Here is a 27,234-nt window from a genome sequence, read left to right as displayed (position 1 = left end):
ACTGTGTGTGAGTTTAGTTTGAACGGAGTGTTCCAGAGCTGAAACAACAGTACGGTGAATTAGCAGGACAAAAATCTCTTAGCAAATACCTTGTTATGTTTTTTGACCTCAAATTGTATGGGCCCTTGTAATAATTAATAGCTAGTGTCGCTTTTATATTCTGGGTCTCTATCATTGCCTCTCTGACAAAGAGTTTATAGTCTGCAATCTTTCCAGTTGTCTTCTCTGATGTTTTACACCTCAGTAGCTTTGTCTTAGAGGTGTATTTTGCATTTGCTTGCTCATCCATAGTGACCTCGCTTGGGCTTTGTTTAGTTTATTTGTTGCCTGATGATACATACCAAGCCTTACAGGGACCATTTGACTTTATATACATTCAATTTATTGACTTTAGTTGTCACTGCTTCTGCACAGACCCATTCAAAAATGCCCCCAAAGTGCTATGCCACTAAAAGATCAATGTCCTCATTTTCCTTTTTTGGAGCTTTTGATGTGCAAACCTCCCCCTGGCCCCCACCATCCACCTCAATATTGAGGACATTATACATCAATTTCAAGATGTCCTTTACATTACTATACTTTTAAGCTTATTTACTTTATGCTTTTCTTCATAGTTATTTTGCAAATGTTTTGCTTTTATGATGTATGTGAGCTTAAGCCTAAGACTTCTCTCTCCAGTTTTATGTTTAAAACATTGTAACTTTTTAAGGTTTAAGTTATATTATGATCAAAATAATTTAAGTCAGTATGAGGGGTACATAAAAATTATTTGTGTGAAAATGCTGTTCTAGGATATTCCTATTACATTTCTGAATGCATCGTATAGAATTCTTCTTAAATATTTACCCAGTGTTTAAAATTGGTTTGCATTCCCTGGCTATGTCTCATCTATTACATTTGCTATGTGGCCAAGGAAAGCCTGGAAAGTATTAACAACTCATCATGGATAATCATGAATTGATTGTATTTAATATCACTGTAGATTAAAAAAATAGCTTTATTGACATATTCAAGTATGGCAATGTCAGGGTTTTTCTTTTCTTTCTCCTATCTCTATTGTCTTTTTAAAAATCCCACACACAGCATACACGTTATGCAAGTCACGATTTCAACTACCTCCTATTAAGTCAATAATTCCAGATCTTCATTTCTAGACCAATTTGCTGATTCAAGTTCCAGATGCACATTTCCACTGCTCTACTAGACATTTTTACCTGAATGTTCAACAAGTATTTCAAACTTATTCAACCTGAAATTCAATTCTTGTACTCTTACTCTAGATCAGTGATGTTACTTTCACTCAGTCTCTCAAACTCAAAAATTTGAATTTTTTTGATTCAAAAATTTGAATCATCTTCCACCTTCTTTTCTTCACTCTCAACATTAGCAGTCAGCAAGTCCTGATGATTCTTTGTATCCTCTGCCATAGACTTTGTTCAGTTTGCACCATCTCTCAGCAGACAATCGCACTAGCTGCCTACGTAGATTCCCTGTCATCAGTTACCTACATCAATCTAGCTTAAAATAGGAAAAATATATCTGATCTCATTGAGAGTTCTCAGTTGACTTGCTTCTGTACATGTGGGCTGACCTAACTTCTGCATTACCAGCCTGTGAATTTATTGATGCCAAGAGCTCTGTCTTATTCATCGTTGTGTCTCAGGTTTAACAGAGTTCCCACATGTAACTGCTGCTTACTATGTGCTTTTGAATGTTGACAGGACACTAGTGAGTGGCTAAGAGCATAGGGTTTAGAATCCAATAGATCTAGGTTCAATTTCTGCCTTCTCTACCACTTAGCTACGAAGTGACCTTGGACAGACTAACATTAAGTCAGTGATTCTCAACAATCAGGTGGGGCTCAGGCACTAGAACTTTTAATATATCTATGGGTGATCCTAACATGCAGCCAAGGAATCACTGCTTTTACCCTTAATTTTTCATTTGCTATTTGGTATCTATTTCAAATGGGTTTGAGCATGTGAAATGAGATTTAACTTAGCACAGTGCCTGGCACACAGAAAGTGATTAACATCAATCATGATGTTAAAATACAACTTCAATTTGTAATTTTCTTTTCATTTGCTACCCCCAGCTCTGCCTCTCTTTCAATTCCCAGAATGCACCAAGTTTTTCAGCTTTTGTGCTCTCACACCTGTTCTTCATCCTGCTCTTAGCAGATCCCTCTCAATCTTCAGCTCACGCATAGTCTCCAGGTATTCCCCTTTATTCTCCATCACAGTATAGAGATGTTACATCTTCATGGCACTTGTCTCAGTTTGTAATTACATATTAATTCCACCATTTACTGTGTTTCCCCCACAGGACTGTAGTTTCACAAATGAATGTGACTTGTCTGTATTGATTTCCTCCTAAAGTCCAGTGCCAAGTGTCCGGTACCTGCCAGGTGCTCAGGTGATAGTTGGATTAATAAATAATCCATTCTGATTTCTCAAAAAAAAAGCAAAATTTCTTGACGCTCTATGTCCTTCAACCATATCTCACATCAAAACATCGTAACAAAAACCAAAACGAAAAAAGTAGAATGATCTCTAGTGTGTGGGGTTCTAGCTACTGACTAGGAAAATTGTAATATTAAAAAAATTATCTTGGATGTTTTTAATTTGGGTAATGTTTCCAAGTCCAAGGTTCTTCGAGGCTTACTGAATGGCTTAGTCATCAACCTGTAGGCAATAATTAATGTGACTCCCACAATATCTCACTCCAACAAAGTCAATAAACTTTTGTGGGTGTTTGTACTAGCTAAGTAAAGGGCTTTTTGTTTTCTAACTTATCTTTTGATCTGTTTGGTTGGGAGACCAAACAACATATAAAGTTAATGGAAAAAACCTTTCTTGAAGTCAATAATTATCACATTGTTGATACTTCTACCTATGAAAAAGACCTCAGAAATCATCTAGACCAATCTCTCATTTCACAGATGAAAAGAAGAAAGCCTAAAAAAAATGAATTTAGTGGAAGTGATTACACACGTATTGTCTTAGTGCTGAAATACAATCCAGGTTTCAAGGATCATTCACCAGCGTTCCACTGACCACATTACACGAACTTCAAAACAACTCAGAGTTACTATGATTTCTTGATGTTCTTAACTAATTTATATTCTAGTATCAATTAATTTAGTATTTCAATGTTTCCATAACAAAAATTCAGTCCAAATTCATGAGCTTGATGTTTAGAACTCACATGTCTCACCATACCTCTTTCTACATGCCAGACTCTGCAATCTGTTTCATGTTTTTCCAACTCTGAGCTTCCACCAGAATGCACAGGCTTACCATATCTGCATATTTATCCTCAATGCCAACTGAAAGACCACATCTTCCATGAAAACTGCCCTCAAACCCAGTCAAAGAAGAGAATGGCCCTTTGTATTTCTCCTAGGGATTTTATATTCTGCCTTGTACTGCCGTAGGAATAACTGCATTAGATGCAGGAACCTTGGGAACTGGTGCTATATGGTTTTTGCTTTTAGGTTCTGTCACTACTTGCAACTAATACATATTTAAACTAAAATAAATGCCCCTCTAGGTTAAAATTTTCCATAAGGATTTTCTTGAACGCAATTTCTAAGTGTCCGAAAAAAGCTCGGTTGGAGTAGGCATGAACTGGACATACAGGACTTGTATTGCTTTAAGGAAATACATGATGTGAGAACATTTTCAAATTATTGTCTCTTTTCTGAGTGCTTTCTCTTTTCTTGTAAAAATCATCGTCCATTGTGCATAATTGGCCCAGATCTTTCTTACTGGTAGTGTGAAAACTTACAGGAGTGAAATTTGAGAGCTACAGAAAACATTAGAGAAAACACTAAGAGATATAGGAAATATTAGAGAAGCATCATGCAAATACTTGCCTAGAAACATTTTGTTGGAAATTCAGATTCTTTTTCAGTTTTCAGAAATAAATGTAGATAAAAAGGTCAGAAAAACGAAAATCTATCTTATCGTTTATCAGTTCAAAGTAAATAAAAGGAGTTTACCATCTGACAGTCCTTTGGAAAACTATTATGCAATTATTATCGGCCCAGATTTCATCTAGAACATTCAAATCCATTGTAATCTTACCAAATCCATAACATGTTTTGGGTTAAGCCACCTCCAAATAGAATAGTTCAATAACTAATATATTCAAGAGAGATTTTTTTTCTCTCTCTCTTTTTAAAAAGAGTTGCTTAAAAAAACAAAATTGGGGGCAGCTCAAGCCTGTAATCCCAGCACTTTGGGAGGACAAGGTGGGCAAATCACGAGGTCAGGAGTTTGAGACCAGCCTGGCCAATATGGTGAAACCCCATCTCTACTAAAAATACAAAAAGTAGGCAGGCGTGGAGGCACGCACCTGTAGTCCCAGCTACTGGGGAGGCTAAGGCAGAAGAATCACTTGAACCCGGGAGGCAGAGGTTGCAGTGAGCCGAGATCACGCCAGGGCACTCCAGTCTGGGTGATGGGGCGAGACTCCGTCTTAAATAAATAAATAAATAAAAATTCAGAATAGGGAAGCAACTCCTCCTTATGACGAGTACCTTTCGGCACTTATATGGGCTTGCTTTTGCACTGACGGCACCACTTTCATTCAAAAAAAAGAAGTTCGCTTGCACAATCTCCAAAGACCCGTTTGGCTTGGTTTCATGTTCTAAAAGTAAGGTTTTAGATTAAGTGAAAAATAATACTTCTGACACATAATTATAAGGTTTTTAAATTTTCTCTATGTTGGTGTAAACTTATAAAGTCCTTCCTATGAAAACTGTCCCCCAAATCACGTTACTTGGTCGTCCTCGAGGAACGATTTTAAATGAAAAGCACATAAAGTGCTGTAGCATGGAGACGAGAGAGAAATTACTATGCTCTTCTCCCAAATTAAGTTATGACTTACTAGGGGAGGAAAAGGAGCAGTATAAAGCCCGGTCCTCTGCGGGAAGTACTCGGAGGCCTGCCCCGGAGCGCGCTCCTCTCGGCTACGAGATGAGGGGCACGCAGACGGCCGCGCCTCTCGGTGAGTGTGCGTGTATCAGTGCATGATTCCTTTACTCCGCCCACAGGGTCTGGGCATCCGTCATTACCCACGGCTGCCTGGTCAGCAAACAACAGCTGATCCGACAGCCGCCAGTCACCTCGACGGTCCACGCCCACCGCTAGCCTCCAGTCTCCCGCAGACCGGAAGCCCCTTTGCCCCGGCTCGCAGGTCCACCCTTTATTGACAGCAGGAACCGGAAGCTCTTTTGCCCCGATCGCCTGCGCGCGGCCTCGTTGGCCGCACAGGCGCAGTGGAGCTCGGGCGGAGTTGTGGGAGTGGAGGAGGAAGAGGCGGTGGGGAGTACGGGGGCTGGTCCCAGAAGATGGCGGAGGCGGGGGTGAGTAGGGGGTCTCCCGGCGAAGCGCGGGTGACGTGGTGCTGAGGAGAGCGGCCTGAGGAGGAGGGTGGCCCTCGGGAAGAAGAACTACTTGTGTTGTTGCAGCCTGGGAACCCTGGTGGCAGGTGCGGGGAGCCAGGACCACTGATGGGCCTGCAGGGCAAGAGGCTCCGCTTACCTGAGAGGGGTCCGCGAGGTCCAGAAGGGGACTGCGGGATCGGGGAGGGGTCATAGGAGGCGTCCAGGCTCCTCGGGCAGTGGATGAGTGTCTGAGCGGGAAGAAGTCTGGAGGACGGCGGGAAGGGCGAGCCAGAGGTCTGATGAGGTGGAGGTCAGCGAGCTGTCAAGCATAGAGCTGCCAGGACTTGGGGGCTTGTAACCTGGGAGAGAAGACTCAGGTTTGGGCCGGGGTTGGATCCCAAGAAGACAGGTTATAATCCACTCAAAAGATAGGGCATTGGGTTGAGGAGTAGGACTCTGGCATTTTGGACTGGAATTGGTTACCTATGGAATAGGTGTTTCGGTAAAGCCAAAGAATTCTTGCCAGGGCCTGGAAGTGGATTTGATGATAGTTACTGGATTTTACGGTTGTTTAGTGGGGATTGGCAATATGGAGAAGGAAAGCAGTGTGGATTATGGGAGTGGGCGCGAGCAATGGTGCTAACACCGTGTCCAGTTAACGTTGGAAAAAGTTGTTAAAAGTATGATATTAGCTAGATACTCTAGGAAAATATACCATGAAGAACTTGCTGTTTTGTAGGATTGATGAAGAACTGCTTTAAAAACGAATGGTTAGGCTTGGCAGCTGGGCCGCTGAAACTGTTTGGTATCAGTATTGCGGTGAAGCTGAGGACTGCAGGGGAATGCGTGCTCCAGTCCTGGTGCAGAAAAAATAAAAGCAGCCAAACAGTAGCTAGATGGTGTTTTGTAACTTTTGGGTTTGGCCCTGATAGTGAACCACTGAATGAAGATAGATGAAGGGAATGCTACTAATGGGGACCCCAAAGAAAACGGAAATTAGACGTGTACCCTTCCTGTTTTCTCTTGCTCAGTACTGTGTTTTATCATTGTGTTATGTCACAGTTATCGGTTCATGTCTGCTATCCAGTGACCAGGCTGTGAATCATGTACCTTTGGGAAAGAGGTTGATTCTGTTTAACTGACAACTGTTGCTTTTGCAGATGGTCACAGGGAAAGGAAAGGATAAAATGCAGTTCAGTAGTTTAAAGACAGTTTTCTTAGTTCAGAAACTTAAAACGATGGAGTAACTTTTTTAGGCACTGAGATATGACATTTAAAAGCTGTAAGGGAATGTGAATGCAGCTAGCTTACTGGTTTCTGTGTTTGGGTTTTAATGTTGAGAGGAAAGAGTTGCAGTGTTTCTAAGGCAAATATTTCTTTTCTTCCTAGAAATTTTTAACGTCTCTAGCCCAGGATACATGTAGATATGTTTTTATTTAGGGAGAATTAAACTGTTTCATTGATTTAAGTATGTTTTTTTCTAATGTTAGTGCTTATCCTATTTCAAGAATGCTATTCTAATTAAGAGAGCATATGATGAAAAATATTTGAGGTAGTAGTTCCACTTTATTGTTTAGTAGCTTATGTGACCTAAGCACCCGAAGAGACAGGGTTATCTGAGGGAGTAAAAATATTTCTTTTACTGCTAATCATTGGAAAAAGAATGGTCTTGTCATTTGGTTTTAGGGGGTGTTGCAGTTGTTGCAATGCAACAGGTTCTTAAGGTTACTGGAATATTTTGTATGTGTGTTTGTTTTCAAACGCTTGTTGCCTCTAAGTTGTTTCAGTGGCCAACATGAACTTTGATTTTTATTCACAAAGCTCATAATCACTTATAACTCTTTTTTTAACCTAAAAGTAATAATATCAATCCATTAGTAGGCAGCCATACACCTGGATTAATGTTTTTCCAGTATTGATGATTCATCACTGATCTATGCAAATTATTTGAACTATTTTTCTTTCTGTTTAGTATTGTACTTTCCAGAAATTTTAGGCCAGGGCTCAAAGTAGAATTTTTCAAGTTTAGTGGAAAGTTTTTCTTTGTGAATTGTTGAAAACATTATTTTGGTATTTGGTAGTTTACCAACATGATTTTAAAAACGGTTTCTTGTGTGGCACTTAAATTGTTTTGTACCATGTTTGTGAATGGAAGCAATGTGGTGAAGCAGAAAGAACTCTAGACATGGGGTCAGAGTGGGTGGGCCTAGTCCTGGTGCTACCTGGTAACAGTTCTGTGATCTTAGAAAGTTACTTAACCTATTTTATTTCGTAATATGGGAACTAACAGCACCTGCCTATTTACCAGGGTTGTTTTCGAGAATCTATGGAGATACTGTCCTTTAAACAGTACCTTTATACCAGAGACTTCCCTGGTCAGCAAATTATTTGTCAAGTAATCTAAAGTTTTCAAATATAGATTTTTTAAAAAATTTTGGAACCTCAAGTTTATCATTAATGTAAGACTAATATTTAAAGATATAGAACCACTTTGTTTGAAGAAAATGGTATCAGTACATAATCAGAAAAACAAACTTCAAAATAAACGAAGGGAGCTTACTTTCCCTTGAAAATAACCCACTCCTCTAGTGTGCAACTGGTATCATAAACATCCTTTTAAAGGAATTTCATTGTTGCATGGTAGGGGGTGAAATGGTTTTGTGGAAGCCTCTATCCCTTTGATGAGTCTGGTCATTTTCGGGCATTCACTATGCATGTTTGTGGTAATAAGAACTGATGGTACTGTCTTAATCTTGTTACTCCAGTTGACCACTTTGCATGTCATTGGCCTTGCAAGTAGAGTGAGAGAACTGTTAGATTACTGATTCTTTACTTTGGATCATGGACTTTTTTGAGTACTTGATAATAATTATGGAACTTTCGTCCCAGAAAAAAATGCATATATACACAACTTTTTTGCTTTGTTTTGCATGGGGGTCTCATACCCATTGGAATAGATGATCTCCCAGTTCCCTGCTATTTCTTAAAGCTTTTACTTTTTGTCACCAGTAATTATATACTATTGTATTATGATGTAGTTACAAAATTAACTTTTTGAATCTCATTCAAATAAACATCAAACAAATGTGTTATTTTTAAGGAGAACTTTTGGGGCAAAGTAGGAAACTGAACAAGCACTGCCAGGAAAGGTTAAATAAACAGCTGTGGTAGAAAATGTAAATAAACAAAGTCTCCAGCTGTCTTGAAATAGAATGAAGTATCTAGCAATCAGTGGCTCTCATTGTGGTGACAATTTTGGTTATCACAAATCGGGGAGGGGGCATTTAGTGGGTGGGAGCCAGGGATGCTAAATGTTTTACAATGCTTAGAACAGTCTCATACAGCAAAGAATTGTCCTGCCTAAAATGCCAGTGCCCTTTGACAAATGCTGGTGAGTGTGAGATGGGGACTAGCATGAGTGAAATAGCTTTTTTAAACTGAAGTTGTTTTCCTTTTTAAAAATACTGTTACACATAAAATACCCCTTTCCATTAATTCCCTTTTGGAAAAATCACAAACAGAAACAAATGATATACTATCTCAATGTGGGTTACTCAGAAAGTATGCCCATCTTCTAGCTACTGTTAGCAGCACATGAGGGCAGTGTGCTGTGTCTACTGGGATTTGAGGAAGTAAAGAGTCAACTTGTTCTCATACAGAGTGTTTGCTATTTTTTCTTTTTACTTTAAAACATATTTTTACACCTTGATCTAGTACTTTTAAAGAAAATTTCAAGGCGATTGTGCATTTATTCGCATCGTCTTCGTGCAGTTGTATAGTCACTTACTTATTTTGGCTTACTACCTTAGAGTGTATTATAGTTGAGATGGTATTTCAACATCTAACCATCTTTTCAGTAACCAAACACCTTTATATAGAACCATGTGCCGAAAAAGAAGTCTGAGCAGTTGAGATGGAATGGAATTCAAGGTATAGAGGCAAGAGGATGAGCTTCGGAGTCAATTAGACCTGAAGTGAAATTTCAGTTTTGGTACTGCATGTCACATGACCATAAGCAAATTGCTGAATCTCTTTGACTTGGTAGCCTCATCTGTAAAATGAGGATGATAATTCCTACCTTTGTGATTGTTTTGAAGAGTAGAGTTACTATATGTCTGGCATGGACTAGGCCCTCCATAAATGGGTGCCCTATAAAGAATGATGATGATGATAATGAAGATGGAGAGTTCTGTAGCTACTGAACCTTGCCAGAAGCAACCAGATGATGATGATGATGATGAAGGAGAGTTCTGTGGCTACTGAACCTTGCCAAAAGCAACCGGATGATGATGATGATGATGATGAAGGAGAGTTCTGTAGCTACTGAACCTTGCCAAAAGCAACCAGGTGGTGGTGATGATGATGATGATGATGATGGATAGTTCTGTAGCTACTGAACCTTGCCAAAAGCAATCAGGTGGTGGTGGTGATGATGATGATGATGATGATGATGATGATGATGATGAAGGAGAGTTCTGTAGCTACTGAACCTTGCCAAAAGCAACCAGGTGATGATGATGATGATGATGATGATGGATAGTTCTGTAGCTACTGAACCTTGCCAAAAGCAACCAGGTGATGATGATGATGATGAAGGAGTTCTGTAGCTACTGAACCTTGACAAGAGCAACCAGGTGATGATGATGATGATGATGGATAGTTCTGTAGCTACTGAACCTTGCCAAAAGCAACCAGGTGATGATGATGATGGAGAGTTCTGTAGCTACTGAACCTTGCCAGAAGCAACCAGATGATGATGATGATGATGATGATGATGATGATGAAGGAGAGTTCTGTAGCTACTGAACCTTGCCAAAAGCAACCAGGTGATGATGATGATGGAGAGTTCTGTAGCTACTGAACCTTGCCAAAAGCAACCAGATGATGATGATGATGATGATAAAGGACAGTTCTGCAGCTACTGAACCTTGCTAAAAGCAACCAGCATGCATGGCATGCTCCTATGCCTGGATTCCACAGCAAGGAATGGTCTGCAGGACCAGGTCAGGAGGAGATGTTTCTGGGCATTTTCAGTTGGTATTTAGAGTATGTTTTCCCATGAATTAGCTATACTGTGGGTTAGTTTTTTTAGTCCCTTAAGCAGTGGAGTTCAATTACTTTATAGTCTAAGTAGGTCAGTGAGGACTACTAGCCTGGGAACAGAATTTCCTCTTGAATGTTGAACACACAGCTTTGATGTGGCACAGCCCCAGGCCTGTTGTCTAAGTGTTTATCACATGGAATTGATAGGCTGTGGAGGTTACTAATACTTACAAATATTCTCATTTTCATACTAGTTTTTTTTTGTAATTCAGCCCCATTCTCTGCAGTTTACACGAGGGCTTTGTTCCAAAATTCTTTCAAAGGTTGTTTGAGACTGGAAAACTCAGAGGAAATGTATATATTTTAAGTGATGATTAGGAGCTAGGTTTGCTCTCATAAAGGCCTACTTTACCCTATATGGTTTGATTCAGAAAGAGTTAACCCAGTTTAAGCAAATATGATTATGTGGAGCTCCCACTGTGAGCTAAGCAGGAACTTTTCTGGGTGCATAGGCACAGTGATATTAATATAATCATAAATAAGACCTTCATGAAACGTTTACAATCCATAAAGCAACTATACCTATAATTACAAAGTAGTCATTCTAAGTGCTACACTTTTTTAAATAAACTGCTTTTGGATTAAAGGAAATATTATTTCTGTACCGACTTACGAAAGTGCCGAAGATACATTGTTGGATGGAATAAAAGTAAATTACCTGTGTAGTATTTTTTCCCATTTAAAAACTGTTAGTATTCATAGAAAACACATCGAATATGTGACAGTTTGGGAGACTGAACATTATGGTAAGAATGAAGGCTTTCGAGTCAGACTGCATACTTTTGAATCCCAGCTTGGTCTCTTACTGGAGGTGTGCACTAGGTCAAGTGACTTAACCTTTCTTTGCTTTTTTGCGTCACCTATAAAATGTACATAATAATTGCACTTAACCTCTGAAGGTTATTGTGAGGATTAAATGAATTACCACATGTCAGGTGCTTAAAACAGCACATAGAATGCCCCAAAAGGAAAGATCACTTTGGTCAGAGGAATGAACAAATACCTAGACTGATTGTAGTAGCAAAGTTTTAGGTTTTAGAAGTCAGGAACCAAGTGGATAAAACTCATTAGAATCTAGCCATTAGATTGTTCTTCATTTTCTTCACTTCCTTTCTTTTGTTTGTCCTCCAGCTTTCTTACAGTCCCTTCTGTGATTGCAACAAGGGCAGACTGTTGAGGCAGGGGTGGGATAGTGTTGTGCCCCTGGGGAGAGTGAATCAGGTCTGGTTTCTGTGGTTGGTGTATATGTAGGTGTGTGCATGGTGGTCTGGTTTTGTAGAATGTTTTTGTGCGGATAACCAAATATATAAGCAATAAACATTAAAACAGGTTATTTTGTCCTTCTATGGAGGTTGTCCTCATGACTTATTTTATTGCAAAAAATACAGCGTCTTCAGTCAGAATACGCTTACCTGTAAAATATAAAATACACTATTGTACTGATAGGCTTAGAGATTTAGGGAGAAGAAAACAGAGAGCAGGGTTTTACCCTCCAGATTCTAGTGGAAGTGTCAGATTACCTGTTCTGCTTTTCTCAGAGATAGAGCAAGCTGTTTCTACTATGATTCTAACCTTTAGGTCTCTTAGGTCACTTTTTCTGTCCTAGTAAATGTAACGGTAGTACTTTATTTTTTATTACATCTTGCATATAAAAATACTTTTAAAACTTTTTCTTATTCAATAAATGTTAATAATTTGAATAAATTAGTATACAAGCTTGTCATTTTCTCATTTGTCCATTTAAATGAACTAGTATTGAAATCAGTAAAATTACAATAATCATGTATTAGATGCTCATTAATTTCTTTTTTCTTATCTCTTTCAGGATTTCTGGTAGGTCCTACTTTAGGACAAGATGTGGTGGTACTGTTGAAGCGTCAGTCTTTGATTCACAGACACTTGAGCTTTTCAGCTGGGAAGCCTTTCCTTTTTTTTTTTTTTTTTTTTTAACGGCTTACTGAACCTATGAAACCATGGCGGAAGGAGAGACAGAGTCACCTGGGCCCAAAAAATGTGGCCCATATATCTCATCTGTCACTAGCCAGAGTGTGAACTTGATGATTCGAGGAGTAGTGCTATTTTTTATTGGAGTATTTCTTGCATTGGTGTTAAACTTACTTCAGATTCAGAGAAATGTGACGCTCTTTCCACCTGATGTGATTGCAAGCATCTTTTCTTCTGCATGGTGGGTACCCCCATGCTGTGGCACGGCTTCAGGTATGTGTAGGATGTTTCTGTAATGCTTAGAAAGGAAATAGGGTAAATGAGTATGGATGTTGTCTGAGCACTAAACCTTTTTTAAAAAGAAAATATATTCATTGAGATACAATTTAGATATAATACACTGGACCTGTTTGAATTGAACAACTTGATGTGTTTAGGTAAATGCGTACAGTCACATGGCCACTGCCAATCCACATGTGGAACATTTCCATCACCCTCCAGAGTCTCTCGTGTCCTCTTGCGGTCCATTCCCCAACCCAGCCTCAGGCTACCACTGATCTGCTTTCTGTTGCCATAAATTATTTCTCTCTGTTCTAGAATGCACTATAAATGAACTCATAAAGTATGTATTCCTTTCTGTCTCATTTCTATCTGTCCTGTAAACTTTTAACATTTACTTCTAAAAAACAATCCTGTTTCCCTTAGGGATGAAGCATTTAACCCTTTAATTTTGTTCTTTCTTCAACCCATTTCATCTAAGTGTTATTTTAAGTTATTTTGAGGATGAGCACCACCATCTGGTTTTAAGGGTTTGATGCGTGTGTTGTGATCTTGTTTTTGAAGTAATAAAAACTTGAAAACTTGAATAATTCAAGTTTAAAGCTTCATGTTGTATTTTTTTAGATTTTTGTAAATGCCTTTTTCCTTGGTATCTTATTTTTGTAAGTACCTTAAGAATAAGAAATATTTAAAGAGATCTATAAGGTAGACTCTTTGCATAAAATTATTATCCTATTAGTTACTTTAGATTTTTTTTTTTTTGGTGGTGGGCAATGTGTAATGCATAGAGTAGAGCATTTCACAATACTTTATTGAAGCCCTACATCCACAGTGGATAGCTCTTTGGTGTTTTCTAATGACCAAGACCAATAGATTAATACTGTTTTTAATAATAAAGTAATAGAAGGAAACCATAATCATGTGGTAGAAGATGATTCTGATTGAAGGAGAAAATTGCTTTTTTAAATACCCATTTAGTGTCTCATACTTAACATATATGAATGAATATCTTGCAACATAATATGTATCCTTCTTGGCTTCCATCCAAAAGCTGGAGGTTGAAGGGTGAGTTTGAAGGGTGAGGTTGCACTTTCGAGAAGTGTTAGAATGGCCTTGTGAAACTTACTGGACAATTATAGAATCTGGTTGCACGGTTAGAGGGGCACTGTTGTAGTGAGGCTTTAGTGCTTATATACTGATGTCTCACTATTACAGGGTTCACATTAAAAGTGAAGTCATGAAGGCAGTGATTCTTAATTTCCCCAGGGTTGTCATTCTCCAAGTGAAAAGGCAAAGTAGTCCAAATAAAAAACAAATTGTATCACTCTGCTGTATGTACTGGTCCTCATGCATTTTTCTTTCATTTAAATTCAGAAGAGAAAACGTTTTCTCAACAACTTTTCTAGTTCTTTGTTTCTTTTCTTCTATGGTATAGTCTGGCTGCCAGTAGAAGCTTTTTGGGACATGGAAGAACATACATGTATTTTCAGGATAGAACAAAGGGAAGGTCAGAGAAGGGAAACTGTTGCTTAGTGAATGTCTGCTAATGTGCTAGGTACATCCTGTAATCCCAGGGTTCTGTAGAGCAACTTTGGGAGAGAGATGTTTGGTTTTGTGCCTGTTTGGGGGGGATGAGGACACTCACTGAGATGAAGAAAGAAAACCAGTGAGCCCAGGGTCCCAGAGCCAGTGAGTGGTGTGACTGGGCCCACATGTCACATGTTAGGGAAGGGAAAAGGAAGCTACTCAAACTTTCCCCTACTCAGGATGCCTCTTTTCAAGCCTCCAGACTTGGTGCCAGACCTAGATGGAATTCCCTGGCATGTGTTGTGCATTTGGGCTGGGGCAGGAGAACTTAACTGAGGTTTCATTGTACCTCCACTATGACGAGTAACAGGGCTGCATAGTGTCCTTCTGGTCCTTCTGCCCTGTAATGTCAGCACTTTTGCCATAAACTTACATTTTAGAAAGGAAAATTTCTAATGCTAATACCACAGTTCAGCTGCTACTTTCCTTCCTATTTCCAGCCACTAGGTTTGTCACACTTACGAACTTAACCTCATACCTTTTCATTTGGGGAATTTGCGTTTACATTTCTTGCTTAAGTATCTCTTCTGAAAGCAGTTTGTACCACGAGGTACTTGGGCAAAAGAAAGAGAGGCATTAGGAAATCTAGATTCCAGCGAATTCTGCTACCAATTTTGTTCGTTAAGTCATGGTGTTTCGTAGATGAGAGTGAAAGATACCAGATTTGTGCAAGTTACCAGAGATGGAAAATGGATTCTCGCAAAACCTCTGCTCTGCTATCCCCTGCATCATTATTTTAGGGAAAGTATCATGGGAAAAGAAGTAAATGATTTAAGAAACATAGTGTGTTTGCGTTTGCGTGTATATGTAATATGCATATGTTTTTGTGTGTATGTGTTGTGTGGGTTTTCAAGACCTCTCTAGGGTCTTACCATCTTAAGTCAGAAAAACTGATAATCCTTTGATTTTCCTGTTCAACTAACATTCATAGTCCGAGCAGCTACCTTTTGGAGGGGCTCCAGAATCACCATCTTCTGTGTGTAGAAAGTACTCCTGGTTATTTGCAACCTTTCTCTGTAGCACAATCCTGGAAAATTTGCTAGTGGTGCTTCTGGAGGGACAACTGATAGAGAACTTTGGTAAACTAATTTTGATGACTTTTTTTCTTAATTCCATATTTTTAGTTTGATAATGCTGATGTTACAAGTTAACTTCCTTATGTATGCCATGTACCAGAATTGGAATTAGAAATATTTTCAGCGTTATTGAGGGCCACAAAGAAATCTTTGTAAAGAATACATAGAAAAAGACAACTCATGTGGATAAAATAAGTAGAGAAGTTGCCTCAAAAATCACAAGTAGCCTGGTTGTGTCCAAACGTACGAAAATAATATCTAATGTAAAAAGAAAAGAAAAATCTTTCCTGTTTAGTTTTACAGTCCATTGCCCCATTCCTGTAGAACCTTGTAAGATTTCTTGCTTTGTCTCCTTTTCTACATCCAGTTTCCAAGTTTTACATCTTTCCTCTGTCTCTTTCTTCGTCCATCCATCCCTCAATGGCTGTGCTTGGAGTCTTGAGTCTTTTCTCTTCCTGCGTCTAGTTTTGCACCCACCCGTTTCTCAGCCCCCTTGTGTGGTACCCTCACTACTAAGAAGATGGCCTCTGTCTGGTACAACAGTGATGACATTGTTTTCCTGATTGCCCATTGTCTGCAGGGTAAAGGCTTTATAATATGGCCCTTACCTGCTTTTATCTTCTTCAGAGTCTTTCTGGACTCTGCAGCTCCCTTTGTGTCTGAAGCTTACAGCTTCCTTGTAACACCAGCAGTTTCCAGTTGTCCATGATTGTCCTCAGTCACCTCCCTTTAATGAGAGCACTGTTTCTGCGCCATTTACTGCTGAATGCTCCTGCCTAAAGTGTCATCTCTTTCTGTGAAGCTTTTCTGACAGCCCAGCACCTTGCCTTCCCGCAGCACAGGCAAAGAGAAGCCTGGGACCCCTCTGTCCTGTCAGCTGTACTTAATGCAGGATTGCATTTAATTGTTTTGTTTCTATGGTCACTTTGCAACTGGAATCATATCTTACTCTTTTGCCTTTTTTTTTTTTTTTTTTTTTTTTTTAGACAGAGTCTCACTCTGTCACCTGGACTGGAGTGCAGTGGCACCATCTTGGCTCACTGCAACCTCCACCTCCTGGCTTCAAGCAATTCTCCTGCCTCAGCCTTCCAAGTAGCTGGGATTACAGGCGCCTGCCACTACGCCCAGCTATTTTTTTTTTTTTTTTTTGTATTTTTAGTGGAAACAGGGTTTCACCATGTTGGCCAGGCTGGACTCTAAACTCCTGACCTTGTGATTCGCCTGCCTCGGCCTCCCAAAGTGCTGGGATTACAGGTGTGAGCCACCACACCTGGCCTTGCCTTTTTAAATCTCCAGCAAATACCAAGAACCAGACATATGGTCAGGGCTTAAGTATTTGTTGAAGGAAAATATTATCTTGTAGTTTTCCATCGAAGTATACCTCATGGAGTGTTTTCGTTTATTCAGTTCCTGTTTTCTTACAAACTGTCTGGCTTTGACTATGTTCCTTTTAGCGCCTCCCTGCATTAAGCACGCTCCCGTAAAAAAGTGATGACTTACTACTGAGGTTTTACAAACTTCTTTAGTGTTTGGCTTTGGTCGACTGTAACTAGTTACTGGGAAATAACTTAAAGATATCACAAGTAATGTGATTTTTGCATCGGAGAACCATTTGATTTATAAGCAGGACTGTGCTTGCATATGATTTTACACAGCCATGATTTTAACAGTCTTTCTTGTTGTTGTTTTTTTTTTTTTGAAAAAAAAAGTACAGGAAGAGGAAAAGAGGCCCAGACATACTCTGTCGAGCTCTCAAACAGTGGAACCTCACAGTATTGCATGTATTGCTATCAGACTCTGCCATGCCTTTATTTAAGGGAAAGAAAGAAGACATTTAATGGGAAGTGACAAGCTTCTTTGAATTTTCCCTCTCAGTGAGCAGCTGAGAACCATGCATACTCAATGGATTTGATTTTTATTGGCAAATCCCAGGGTTGGCAGTGTGGCAGTTTAAATTTCTTTTTGTGTTTTTGCTTTCTCTCCTCAATTGTCTCTCACTTGCAAGTCTGACATCACATGCATAAAAATATAGTCAATTTTACTTATTTATATCTTGGCACACACATGTCAGTATTCTCTATGTAATAATTCTTTACCTGTGGCATCAGTTGCTCAGGAAAATTGACTTGGAATGTCTGCTTTTAGTTGACTTTACTCAGCAACAGGCAAAGGGAGGATATATATCATGGGGGGACCGGGGTGACAAATGAGCTGTTAGTTTTATGAACCCTTGAGAAAAAAAGGTGATATTTGTTTAGTTACATTTGAACTGTTAGAGATGCTTGTTGCCGTTTTATTTGTATAGAAATTTAAAAATCCTGTCAGTTAAATCGTCTCGGAATTTTGGAGCAGTCTTTTAAATAGGAATATAGTGTGAAACTTCTAGACTTACAAATCGTTATTGGAGCTCTGCATTGCCGAGATAGTTGTTAATCTCTTGATGTTCTATGAGCCATCTATACTCAGCAAATGCCTAACTTAAAAGAGTTGTGGACTAGAAAATGCATACAGTATTGCAGCATCTCATCTTGAGATAGAAGGCTGGTCACACAGCCTTTTTCAAATGCTGCACCATTGATCTGCTAGCCTGTGATTTTTGATACTAATTGGTTTCTGTTTTTCTTCGAAGAGTGAATGCATTGCCTGTGAGATATAGCTGGCTAATATTGGGTAAGGGGAGGGCCTCTTGTCCCTCAGGCACTTAGATTTTGGCATTGTAATTTCATGATTCCTCTTGAGTGGTACTGGATATTTTAAACATGCTTTTCAACTGATGTGACAGTAGTGTCTTTATTGCCAGAATGGCACAACATAATCATCCTGTTTTTAGGAAGATTAGAATGTTTTCATTAAATATTCTTTTTAATAACTAATTTAGCATTTAAAGTTCTTTCCCACTAAATGAATAAAATGTTGAGGTTTGAGAAATATTTAAGAAAGGGATGAGAATATTTTGGGACCCAATCATTGACATTTTATATACAGTTATATATAATTAATGACACAGCATTCAAGGTGTTCTTTCCAGAACTAAGGGAAGTGCTAAGATGATTTCTTCTTCTAACAGTGCATTTAAAATTTAACTGAAAATTTTAAATACCTGTACACCTTGTTTCCTCCATTGTTTCTATGTGCAGAATGAGTCTACCTGTAGATTTCTGTTGTGAGTTTTCCTGCTTTGACGATATGACCTACAGCCTCATTAAAGGGCTAGAGTGGAAAGGAGTGTCAGTAAAAGGCGCTAGATGCGGAAGACTAAGACGGGAAGCTGGTAGGGGTGAGACTGATCTACGTAAGAGGCCAGCCAGAACCATCAGAACATTGTGTGTATGATGAGCTTGTTGTATACTTTTATGCTTCTAGATTTTCTTTAGATTTGTGGCATGTAATACCTATTTTATGGTTTGGAGTTTAGAGAGAACATTTCTTAACTGCTAACTGGTTTGATACTTTTCAGGTCTCATAGGTATCAGTAGCAGAAAAGTAGCATGAATCATCTAGTCCAGTCTGCTAAATTATGAATCATATATTTGAAGAGTGTTTTGTTTATTATAATTTAGAATGTTGTTGTAATCATTTGCAATACTTTCTTCATTGGTGTTATCCTCATTTCATTTCTTTTGGAAGGTAAGTTAAAAAATATCAGTGATTGATGTGAAATAACTTGTTTGTTTGTTTTTTAAGAATCTTTAAAATGCTTGTGGTGGTTGTAGTGATTCTTTTAGCTTAAGTGTTGCCAGTACAACATTGGAGATAACTTAATTTTTTTCTTTTTTCCCCACAGCTGTGATTGGGTTATTATACCCCTGCATTGACAGACATCTAGGAGAACCACATAAATTTAAAAGAGAGTGGTCCAGTGTAATGCGGTGTGTAGCAGTCTTTGTTGGTATAAATCATGCCAGTGCTGTATCCTTTACTCTGTAATGAAATGCATGATAACAAAGCTTCCAACAAACCAAAGGTTAAACAGCTCCTTACAACTTCACTGTTGTCAAATTGTGATATGCCCACTTAGTCAGAAGAAGAATGTGAACCATATTGTTGAAACATCAGTGTAGCAACTGTGCAATTACAAAGTGGGGTATAGCCTTTCATTTCAATTCGTATTTTTCAATATCACTTAGAAACTTTGCAAATTTAAAATATTTACCTGTTTTCTTAAATTTGGTTACTTAATTACTTCTGTGTAGTTAATCCAAAAATGGAACAGGTACATTTTCAGAAGAGTTTTTTCCTCTCTTTCTTTAATAATTGCTAATAAGGACATGTGGTAGCTTCAGGTGCTATTTTGTCTTTTGTTTTTCTTTTTTCTTTTTTTTTTTTTTTTGAGACGGAGCCTCCCTCTGTCGCCCAGGCTGGAGTGCAGTAGTGTGATCTTGGCTCACTGCAAGCTCCGCCTCCTGGGTTCACGCCATTCTCAGGCCTCAGCCTCCCGAGTAGCTGGGACTACAGGTGCCCGCCACCACGCCCGGCTAATTTTTTGTATTTTTAGTAGAGACGGGGTTTCACCATGTTAGCCAGGATGGTCTTGATCTCCTGACCTCATGATCCGCCTGCCTCGGCCTCCCAAAGTGCTGGGATTACAGGCCTGAGCCACCGCACTGCACCTGGCCAAGAAGCTTTTTTTTTTTTTTTTTTTTAAAGGTAGACGCATTGGTTTTAATCAATACTGACAAACCATGTAAATGGCATAAGTAGAAATACCAACTTAGACCTTGGTCAAAAATAAATTTCATTCCCAGTACATATTTTTAAAGTTTTATTGTTTGAAGATTCAGACATTTTATTTAGTGGTTAATGAGTGTTTTTACAGTGTCCCAGGCAGCTCCTATTTCTCTTGCCCTTTCTACCTTCTGTGCCCAGAAAAAAATGTTTGCCCTCATAAGGTTTTTCTCCTGTCATCCTCCTCATTTCCTCTCTTCTACTTCCTCCTCATTCGCTCTGACTTTCCTTGGTAGAAGAGGAACTAGGAAATGCTGTTCCTGTCTTTTCTAGGAGATGTGGTTTAGACAGTGAAGGTGGCAGGAACCTTGGGTACTTGGAAAAGCAGTAAGTGTGACCCAGGCTGCCAAAAGTTTGCTCTTACAACTCTGCACTGGACTCAGGGCTGGCAGAGTTAGCTAGCTGGAGAGAGAGGGTGGGTCATGTGTCAAGTAGATCCCTGTGTCTTTCACAGAAAGTATTGAGGTGTTGTGGATAAGCTTGGGGGCAGAAAACACGGAAAAGAGAAGGGTTGTAGATTCCGAAAACATATCTGCCTTCCTCTGCACAGTTGTGCTGGCTGTTGCAGTTCTGTGAATTTGGACGTCCCTCAGTGACTTTTATTATTTTTAATTTCCTTTTGTATTGAGGACATTTCCATGTGTTTATTTTGGTGAACTTTTTGAGATTTAAGATTTTACAAAAAATCTAGTGGTCAGGAGGGCTTAAAAAGATAAGATCATATACCATGATATCTAGAAGAGAACTTAGAAATCACCTAGTTGCACATTTTTTTTTTTTTGTAAAAATAAGACAAATGGAAGCTAGAGAGGTTAGGTAATTTACTAAGTCATTTATTCTGCGACATTGCAGCAGAGCTGAGAACAGACCTGAGAGAGCCTGACTCAAGTCTAGGAACATCTCATTTGCCTACACAGAAGCCTCAAAACTGTGTCAGTTCCTCTCTATCTGGTGGGTTAGATCTTTCTCTCTCAGACATTTCCACTTTGATTTTTGTTTTTATGTAGAGAAATTTAAATAGCCTTTCTGAAATTTTAAAAACTTACTAAGTTTAAAATCTTTACATTGTTCACTCTTTCTTTCGCAATGAAATACTTAAAAATAGCAATCTTAGATATCCTGTTGTCCTTTAAGTAAAGTCCAAAATGTTTACCAAATTTATAGCATACACTTCTAATATTAGGTTACTTAGACTTTTCAAACTCATATGGCACTATTTTTTTATTTTTTGAGTTGGAGGCTTGTTCTGTCGCCCAGGCTGGAATGCAGTGGCACAATCTTGACTCACTGCAAGCTCTGCCTCCCGGGTTCACGCCATTCTCCTGCCTCATCCTCCCGAGTAACTGGCAGCCTCCCAAGTAGCTGGGACTACAGGCGCCCGCCACCACACCCGGCGAATTTTTTTGTATTTTTAGTAGAGTCAGGGTTTCACCGTGTTAGCAGGATGGTCTTGATCTCCTGACCTCGTGATCCGCCTGCCTCGGCCTCCCAAAGTGCTGGGGTTATAGACGTGAGCCACCGTGCCCGGCCCATATGGCACTATTTTAAGACTGATATATCTGTTTACTCTGGAAGCCTCCTTACTTTGCTGTGACTTTTAATTGAGTTTAGTTAACAAACATGAAACTCATTTAATACCAAATTCCACTCCTTACATGAGTGTTTATTTCATAGGGAAATCAGAGCTCTAAACCTTTTCTTTGAACTTTAAGTATAATGATAGCAAAAGAATAAGAAAAGCTTTTCCAGAAAGCATATCCATATGAACTGTAGGTTTCTTTTTAAATCAAGCCTTAACAAGAAACGACCTTGAAGGGGTTGCCCACAATAGTCCTGAGATGCTGAGAAATAAGCAAACTGGGTGTTTAGGATAGTTGCTTGGTGTAGGGGTAGGGAAGTGGTGAAAAACAGAGTGTTAAAGGTAGTGGGAAATGGCTTCGTAGGCTTTTTTTTTTTTTTTTTTTTGACTTCTCTGTACTTGTAGCGTGGTCAGTTTGGTGATATGTGTTCCTCCAAAACCTCCCCCGCCTTCCCCAGTAGCTGGTTATAGAGCCAAGAGATTGCCTTTGGGACATAGATAATGCCCTTTTAATGGCACTTGAAATTAATTCCTTTAGTGTAATCCTCTAGCAAAGAGATGAGAAAACTGAATCTGTAAAGCTTCATTTTACCCAGAGATTTTGGTGTAGAAAAGGGCCATACTTTTGTGAAGAGATGCTTAAGTAGGTGATGAAAATAAAATATCATTTGAACAAACTGTCCTATACCAGAAAGTCTCAGGCACCAAAATAGCTTGGCAGGTTGTAAGATAATGTTCACTTCAAGGCTTTATCCTCAACAAATTAAAACTAGAACAGTTGACATAATAGAAAGGGATACTGTGTCCTTGGTACTCTTGTTTCTGAACTGCATTATTATAAAATGTGTCTGTCAGTAAATCATAGAGAGAATGTGGTACCCTGTTAAATAGCTGTCAACTCTTCTATTTTCAAGTTCCTGTATGATTCTCAAGTAATTCTAAACCTACTGGAGAAGTAATATTGGTTTCCTTTTTTGCAAAAGTGTGTTCTTTTAGTGATACTTGTGTTCTGAGGCTTCTAATTATTTTTAGCAAAGAAAGCATTTCTTAAATAATGGCTTATAATTGGGAATGTATGTAGACTGTTTATTTTTTATTTTTTGGAGGGGTTACAGGTTGGTAGGTAATGTCTTTTATGTATCTGGTATTGGGTAAATACTGGAGATAGTTTTAATCTCACCTAGCTTCATACATTGTACTAAGAGACTGAAGTACTTGAGTAGAAGCAATTAATTCCCTTCTCAACAGATGCATCTCTTATTTAGGAAAATGAACAGGTGATATTATTTGGTTACAAGTTTTAAGATGACTTCTTAACACTGATCTCAGAAAGTGGATTTTGATAACAACATACAGTTGTCTCTCACACTGGCTGCACTATCCATTGGACTGTGGTGGACTTTTGATAGATCTAGAAGTGGTTTTGGCCTTGGAGTAGGAATCGCTTTCTTGGCAACCCTGGTCACTCAATTACTAGTATATAATGGTGTTTATCAGTAAGTATTAATCCTTAAAATTTTGGTGCTTGTTTGCTAGATAAATAAATGTTAACTGCTTTCAGAATTGAGATTATGAAATGAGGTTAGCCAGTTTAATCTACAGAGTAGTTTATTTTCATTGTAATTATCTTAAGTGTCATTGCAGTTCCTCTGTGGGTATTAAAGACATGTCTGTTATTCTAGATATACATCTCCAGATTTCCTCTATGTTCGTTCTTGGTTACCATGTATATTTTTTGCTGGAGGCATAACAATGGGAAACATTGGTCGACAACTGGCAATGGTAAGCTGATGCTTATTAATCACTTTTCTGAATGAGATGTATGACAAGTTTTATCTAAAAGGTAGTCCTTTAAGGGAAAGCAATTTGTGAAGACAACATTCTTTGATTGATTTTTTGCACTTCCATTGAAATAAATCATTTGGAAGAATTTAATCACAGGTGTTTTAAAAGTTGAGAAGCCACTGGAGAAAAAAGCTCAAAATGTGTTATGGATAGGGCAATATGATTTATTGACCATATGGGGGATATTAGTGGTTTTTAAAAAACTAATATACAGGTTTCCACTATATCAAAAAGGGACAGTTTTGAAAGTTAAAAAGGTCACTATTAATAAGTATGTTGCTACAGTAAGTATAAATTAGGACCATCTCTAACAAATCAAGACGTTTGATCATTTTAGTTATGAAGGAAAAGGACATTGTTGATGATTCCAGTCATAGATGGCAAGGGTTAGGGAGTGACATTCAGAGGCCACAGCAGTTTTATGAATAAATGCTGTCACTTTTACCTTTTTAGCCAGGTTAGGAGAATTGAGTGATTTACTTTGCTGTATTTTTGGTAAAATAGCCAACCAATTATCTTACCCTATTGGTTTCCTTTATTTTGAATTGTGGGTGTACATTTTTATAGCTGTACTTTAAAAATATTGTTTTGACTAGAAGCTTTTGTTAATGTAATAGATTTTTTCTTTTATATCATATAATGATTTGAAAATACAGTGATCTGAGTTCACCACAACAGCCCTGTCCTTAAGTTCGTGAACTGTTCTTTGCTAACTTGCCTTATTGAGGACTCAAAGAAAGCTACTTTGCTTCCTTTCATATTAAAAGATTGATCTAAATTCTAAATTATATACTGCCACTATTTGCTTGTAATGCAAAAATCTCATCTTTCTTCTGCTTTTGGCTGTGGCTTTTTCACTTCCAGAAGGTGAATTATTTTTTTCCCTGTCCCATTTGTCATTTAATCATAGTAATTATGTAACTCTCAGATTATTTGAGGAATAAATGGGCACATAGTAATAAAGTGTTCATTGTTAGAGCTTTTCAGTTTATTTGGAAGCTGTTATTCAAAAGAAATTTTCATCTGTTAACCTTTTAACCTTTTAATTTTTGCAGTATGAATGTAAAGTTATCGCAGAAAAATCTCATCAGGAATGAAGAAGGCAAAACATATCTTTTGTACAAAAAAACAAGATGAAAAGGATGTGAAGTGGTAGATATACCAACAAAACTTCAGACTGTAAAATTGCCAGGATGCAGTTTTCCCCTTGATTGGCATGTGTGTATATATGGATAAATATACACATATACACACACATATTACTGCAATCTGTGATTGCTTCGTCTGTAAATCAGTTGCAAACCTTTATGTATTTGACTTAAATAACTGTAAGATATATATGTACTACATTAAAAAGTGTTGATTAATAGATGAAATTTTTAAATTAATTTTTTAAACATGCCACACATTGTTTCACAATGTTAACGTGCCAAAATATTGTTCCTGTCATGCAGAGTCTAAGAATGCTTTGAACAATTTGTAAACTTAGTGAAATAAAATAAGAAAGCCAAAAACAAACAAACAAAAAGCATATGGGGAGCTGGTATTTTCTCTTTAGCTTACTGTTGTGCCTTTTTATTTTTCTAATCACAGCAGTATGAGTTATGAGTGCCCTAATTTGTGGTTAGTTTCTAATTTAATGCTGTTTCATAGAGTTTGGAATGTTTTGATACAGGGTGAGAATGGACTTCTGGTTTCAAACCTGCATTACTGGAGACAGCCCAAAGAGTAATTTTCTGTTTTGACAGATCTTACTGGAAGTAATATGCTAAGCAAAAGAGGTTATCAGCATTAAATTGTTTTGGTTCTAAATTTGGAACACTATATATAATTAAAAGTAAGGACTACTAGAGGATTTAATTAGAATAAATACATGTTTTGGAAATACAATGACCTCTTGCAGTGCCACAAAAGTGCAGAGTGGTATTAGCTGTCATCTGCAATACAGAATCTCATTGCTTTTGCACATGAAGCATATAGGAAACTCCAAACAGATCAAAATGAGATTTCCAATTCTGTTGGATTCTGTCATCTATTGGGTTCTATGAAGCAAACCACTGTAGCTTTAGCTGGGTTCGGTCATATGACTCACTGTTAGTGGAATGCCTAGTTTTTCATCTTATATGCAGTCTGGGGAGTAGATGGGTACATAATTTCTTATGTATTCGTGTGTCCATTAGTGAATAGTTCAAGTCTGTTTAAGAATGTTTTGAGATGGCATTCTCTGCATGTTAAAGATCTTAATGGCAACCAGCACCTCTTAAGTATGGTTTAAACATATTCTTAGCTAAATTTTTTCCATTAGTTTTTGAAATTGATGGCAGTTGTCTGATCCACAAGGGCAAGATCTTCTGAGTACTCTGGAGTGTGTGTATGTGTGCATGCATGTGTGTGTTGGAGTGAGTGAGTGAGAGAATGTGTCTGTGCATGTGCCCATGCTTTCCTAGAATGTCAAGTAGATATTTTTACATTTTGAGTTTTAAAACAATTGCTATCAGACTGAGATCTTGTATGCCAAACTTTAATCTGCTTTTATGTTTTCAGGCTGAAGGTGTGAAAATCCTAAGAGGATTTCATATTGAATATGTGTACACAATCTTAACTATTGTGGTGGAAAACATACTACTATAATTTATTATTATATCTTCCAGATAATGTTATTCATTTAGAACAAATAAGGTATATTTTTTAGAATCAACTTTGTAAGCACTATAAAATCTTTAATAAGTTATAAGATCTATGATGTGTTTACCTTAAAAATTGCCGTTGAAAGCAACATGTATTAAATACGTAATTATCATCTGGGTTAAGAGTCTGTTTCTTCTTTGTGGTAAGTCTTAGAATATGGTACTGTGGATTAATCTAATGAAATTAACATGTGTGGTTGAAGTTACCAAGAAATTATGAAAGGAAACTAAATACAGTTGACCCTGGAACAACAGGAGTTAGGGGCACCACTCCCCAAGATAGTTGAAAATCCCATGTATAACTTTTGACTCCTCCGAAACTTAACTACTAATAGCCTTCTCTTGATCGGAAGCCTTACCAATAAGAAACAGTTGATTAACAACATATTGTGTATGGTATATATATTATGTACTGTATTCTTACAATAATGTAAGCTAAGGAAAAGAAAATGTATTTACTCTTCATTAAGTGGAAGTGGACCATCATAAAGGTCTTCACTCATGCTGTCTTCACTTTGAGTAGTAGACTGAGGAGGAGGCGGAGAAGGGGTTGGTCTTGCTTTTGCAGGGGTGGAAGAAAATTTGCATTATTAGTGGACCCACATAGTTGAAGACTACGTTTTTCAAGGGTCAACTCTATATAGTATTGGTGAGATTGAATGATTATCATTGGTGTTCTTAAATTATTTTCAGGTCATCTAGAAAATAAGATAATTATAGCAAAAAAATAAAATTGTTTTGATATTTTGATAAATATATAAATGTATAAAACCTATTTTTTTCATTGAAAGAAAGTGGGAAACATTTTTTTTTTTAAATTTATTTATTATTATTATACTTTAAGTTGTAGGGTACATGTGCATAACGTGCAGGTTTGTTACATATGTATACTTGTGCCATGTTGCTGTGCTGCACCCATCAACTCGTCATTTACATCAGGTATAACTCCCAATGCAATCCCTCCCCCCTCCCCCCTCCCCATGATAGGCCCCGGTGTGTGATGTTCCCCTTCCTGAG

At 38.1% G+C, this 27,234-nt stretch overlaps 1 protein-coding gene and 1 long non-coding RNA gene across 5 annotated transcripts in view; one reads left to right on the top strand and one right to left on the bottom strand.

The window, feature by feature from the left end:
- Window positions 1-5,154, bottom strand: part of LOC123567885 (uncharacterized) — a 65,079-nt gene extending 59,925 nt beyond the window's left edge. For both annotated transcript variants that reach the window (XR_010579844.2, XR_010579845.2), the window contains exons 1-2: window positions 4,894-5,154; window positions 4,360-4,481 (exon numbers count right to left, since the gene is read on the bottom strand). This is a non-coding gene — a long non-coding RNA (uncharacterized lncRNA). The remainder of the gene's footprint in view (window positions 1-4,359; window positions 4,482-4,893) is intronic.
- A 146-nt stretch (window positions 5,155-5,300) lies between these two features.
- Window positions 5,301-26,335, top strand: INSIG2 (insulin induced gene 2). 3 transcript variants are annotated; one of them, XM_005572956.4, is made up of 6 exons: window positions 5,301-5,371; window positions 12,321-12,712; window positions 19,166-19,290; window positions 23,015-23,181; window positions 23,368-23,467; window positions 24,586-26,335. In XM_005572956.4, the coding sequence occupies exons 2-6, from the start codon at window positions 12,469-12,471 to the stop codon at window positions 24,625-24,627; spliced, it is 678 nt and encodes a 225-aa protein (XP_005573013.1). In that variant the 5' UTR covers window positions 5,301-5,371; window positions 12,321-12,468; the 3' UTR covers window positions 24,628-26,335. The 3 variants fall into 3 exon arrangements, with proteins under 3 accessions (XP_005573013.1, XP_005573014.1, XP_073864994.1); XM_005572957.4 differs by having other exon boundaries at window positions 5,301-5,496; XM_074008893.1 differs by lacking the exon at window positions 23,015-23,181 and having other exon boundaries at window positions 19,166-19,250.
- Window positions 26,336-27,234: the final 899 nt, after the last annotated feature.

Source organism: Macaca fascicularis, chromosome 12 (assembly GCF_037993035.2).
Source record: "Macaca fascicularis isolate 582-1 chromosome 12, T2T-MFA8v1.1".
NCBI classification, from domain to species: Eukaryota; Metazoa; Chordata; class Mammalia; order Primates; family Cercopithecidae; genus Macaca; species Macaca fascicularis.
The sequence above is the reverse complement of the archived record's forward strand: the minus strand, read 5'-3'. Positions and strand labels throughout refer to the sequence as shown.

Bases quoted from the DNA above. Each gene is read 5' to 3' on its own strand.
- INSIG2 (XM_005572956.4), top strand. From the start codon at position 12,469: ATGGCGGAAGGAGAGACAGAGTCACCTGGGCCCAAAAAATGTGGCCCA. The intron at 12,713-19,165 runs GTATGTGTAGGA...TTTTCCCCACAG, and splicing joins ATGCTGTGGCACGGCTTCAG to CTGTGATTGGGTTATTATAC. The intron at 19,291-23,014 runs GTATCCTTTACT...CACTGATCTCAG, and splicing joins GTATAAATCATGCCAGTGCT to AAAGTGGATTTTGATAACAA.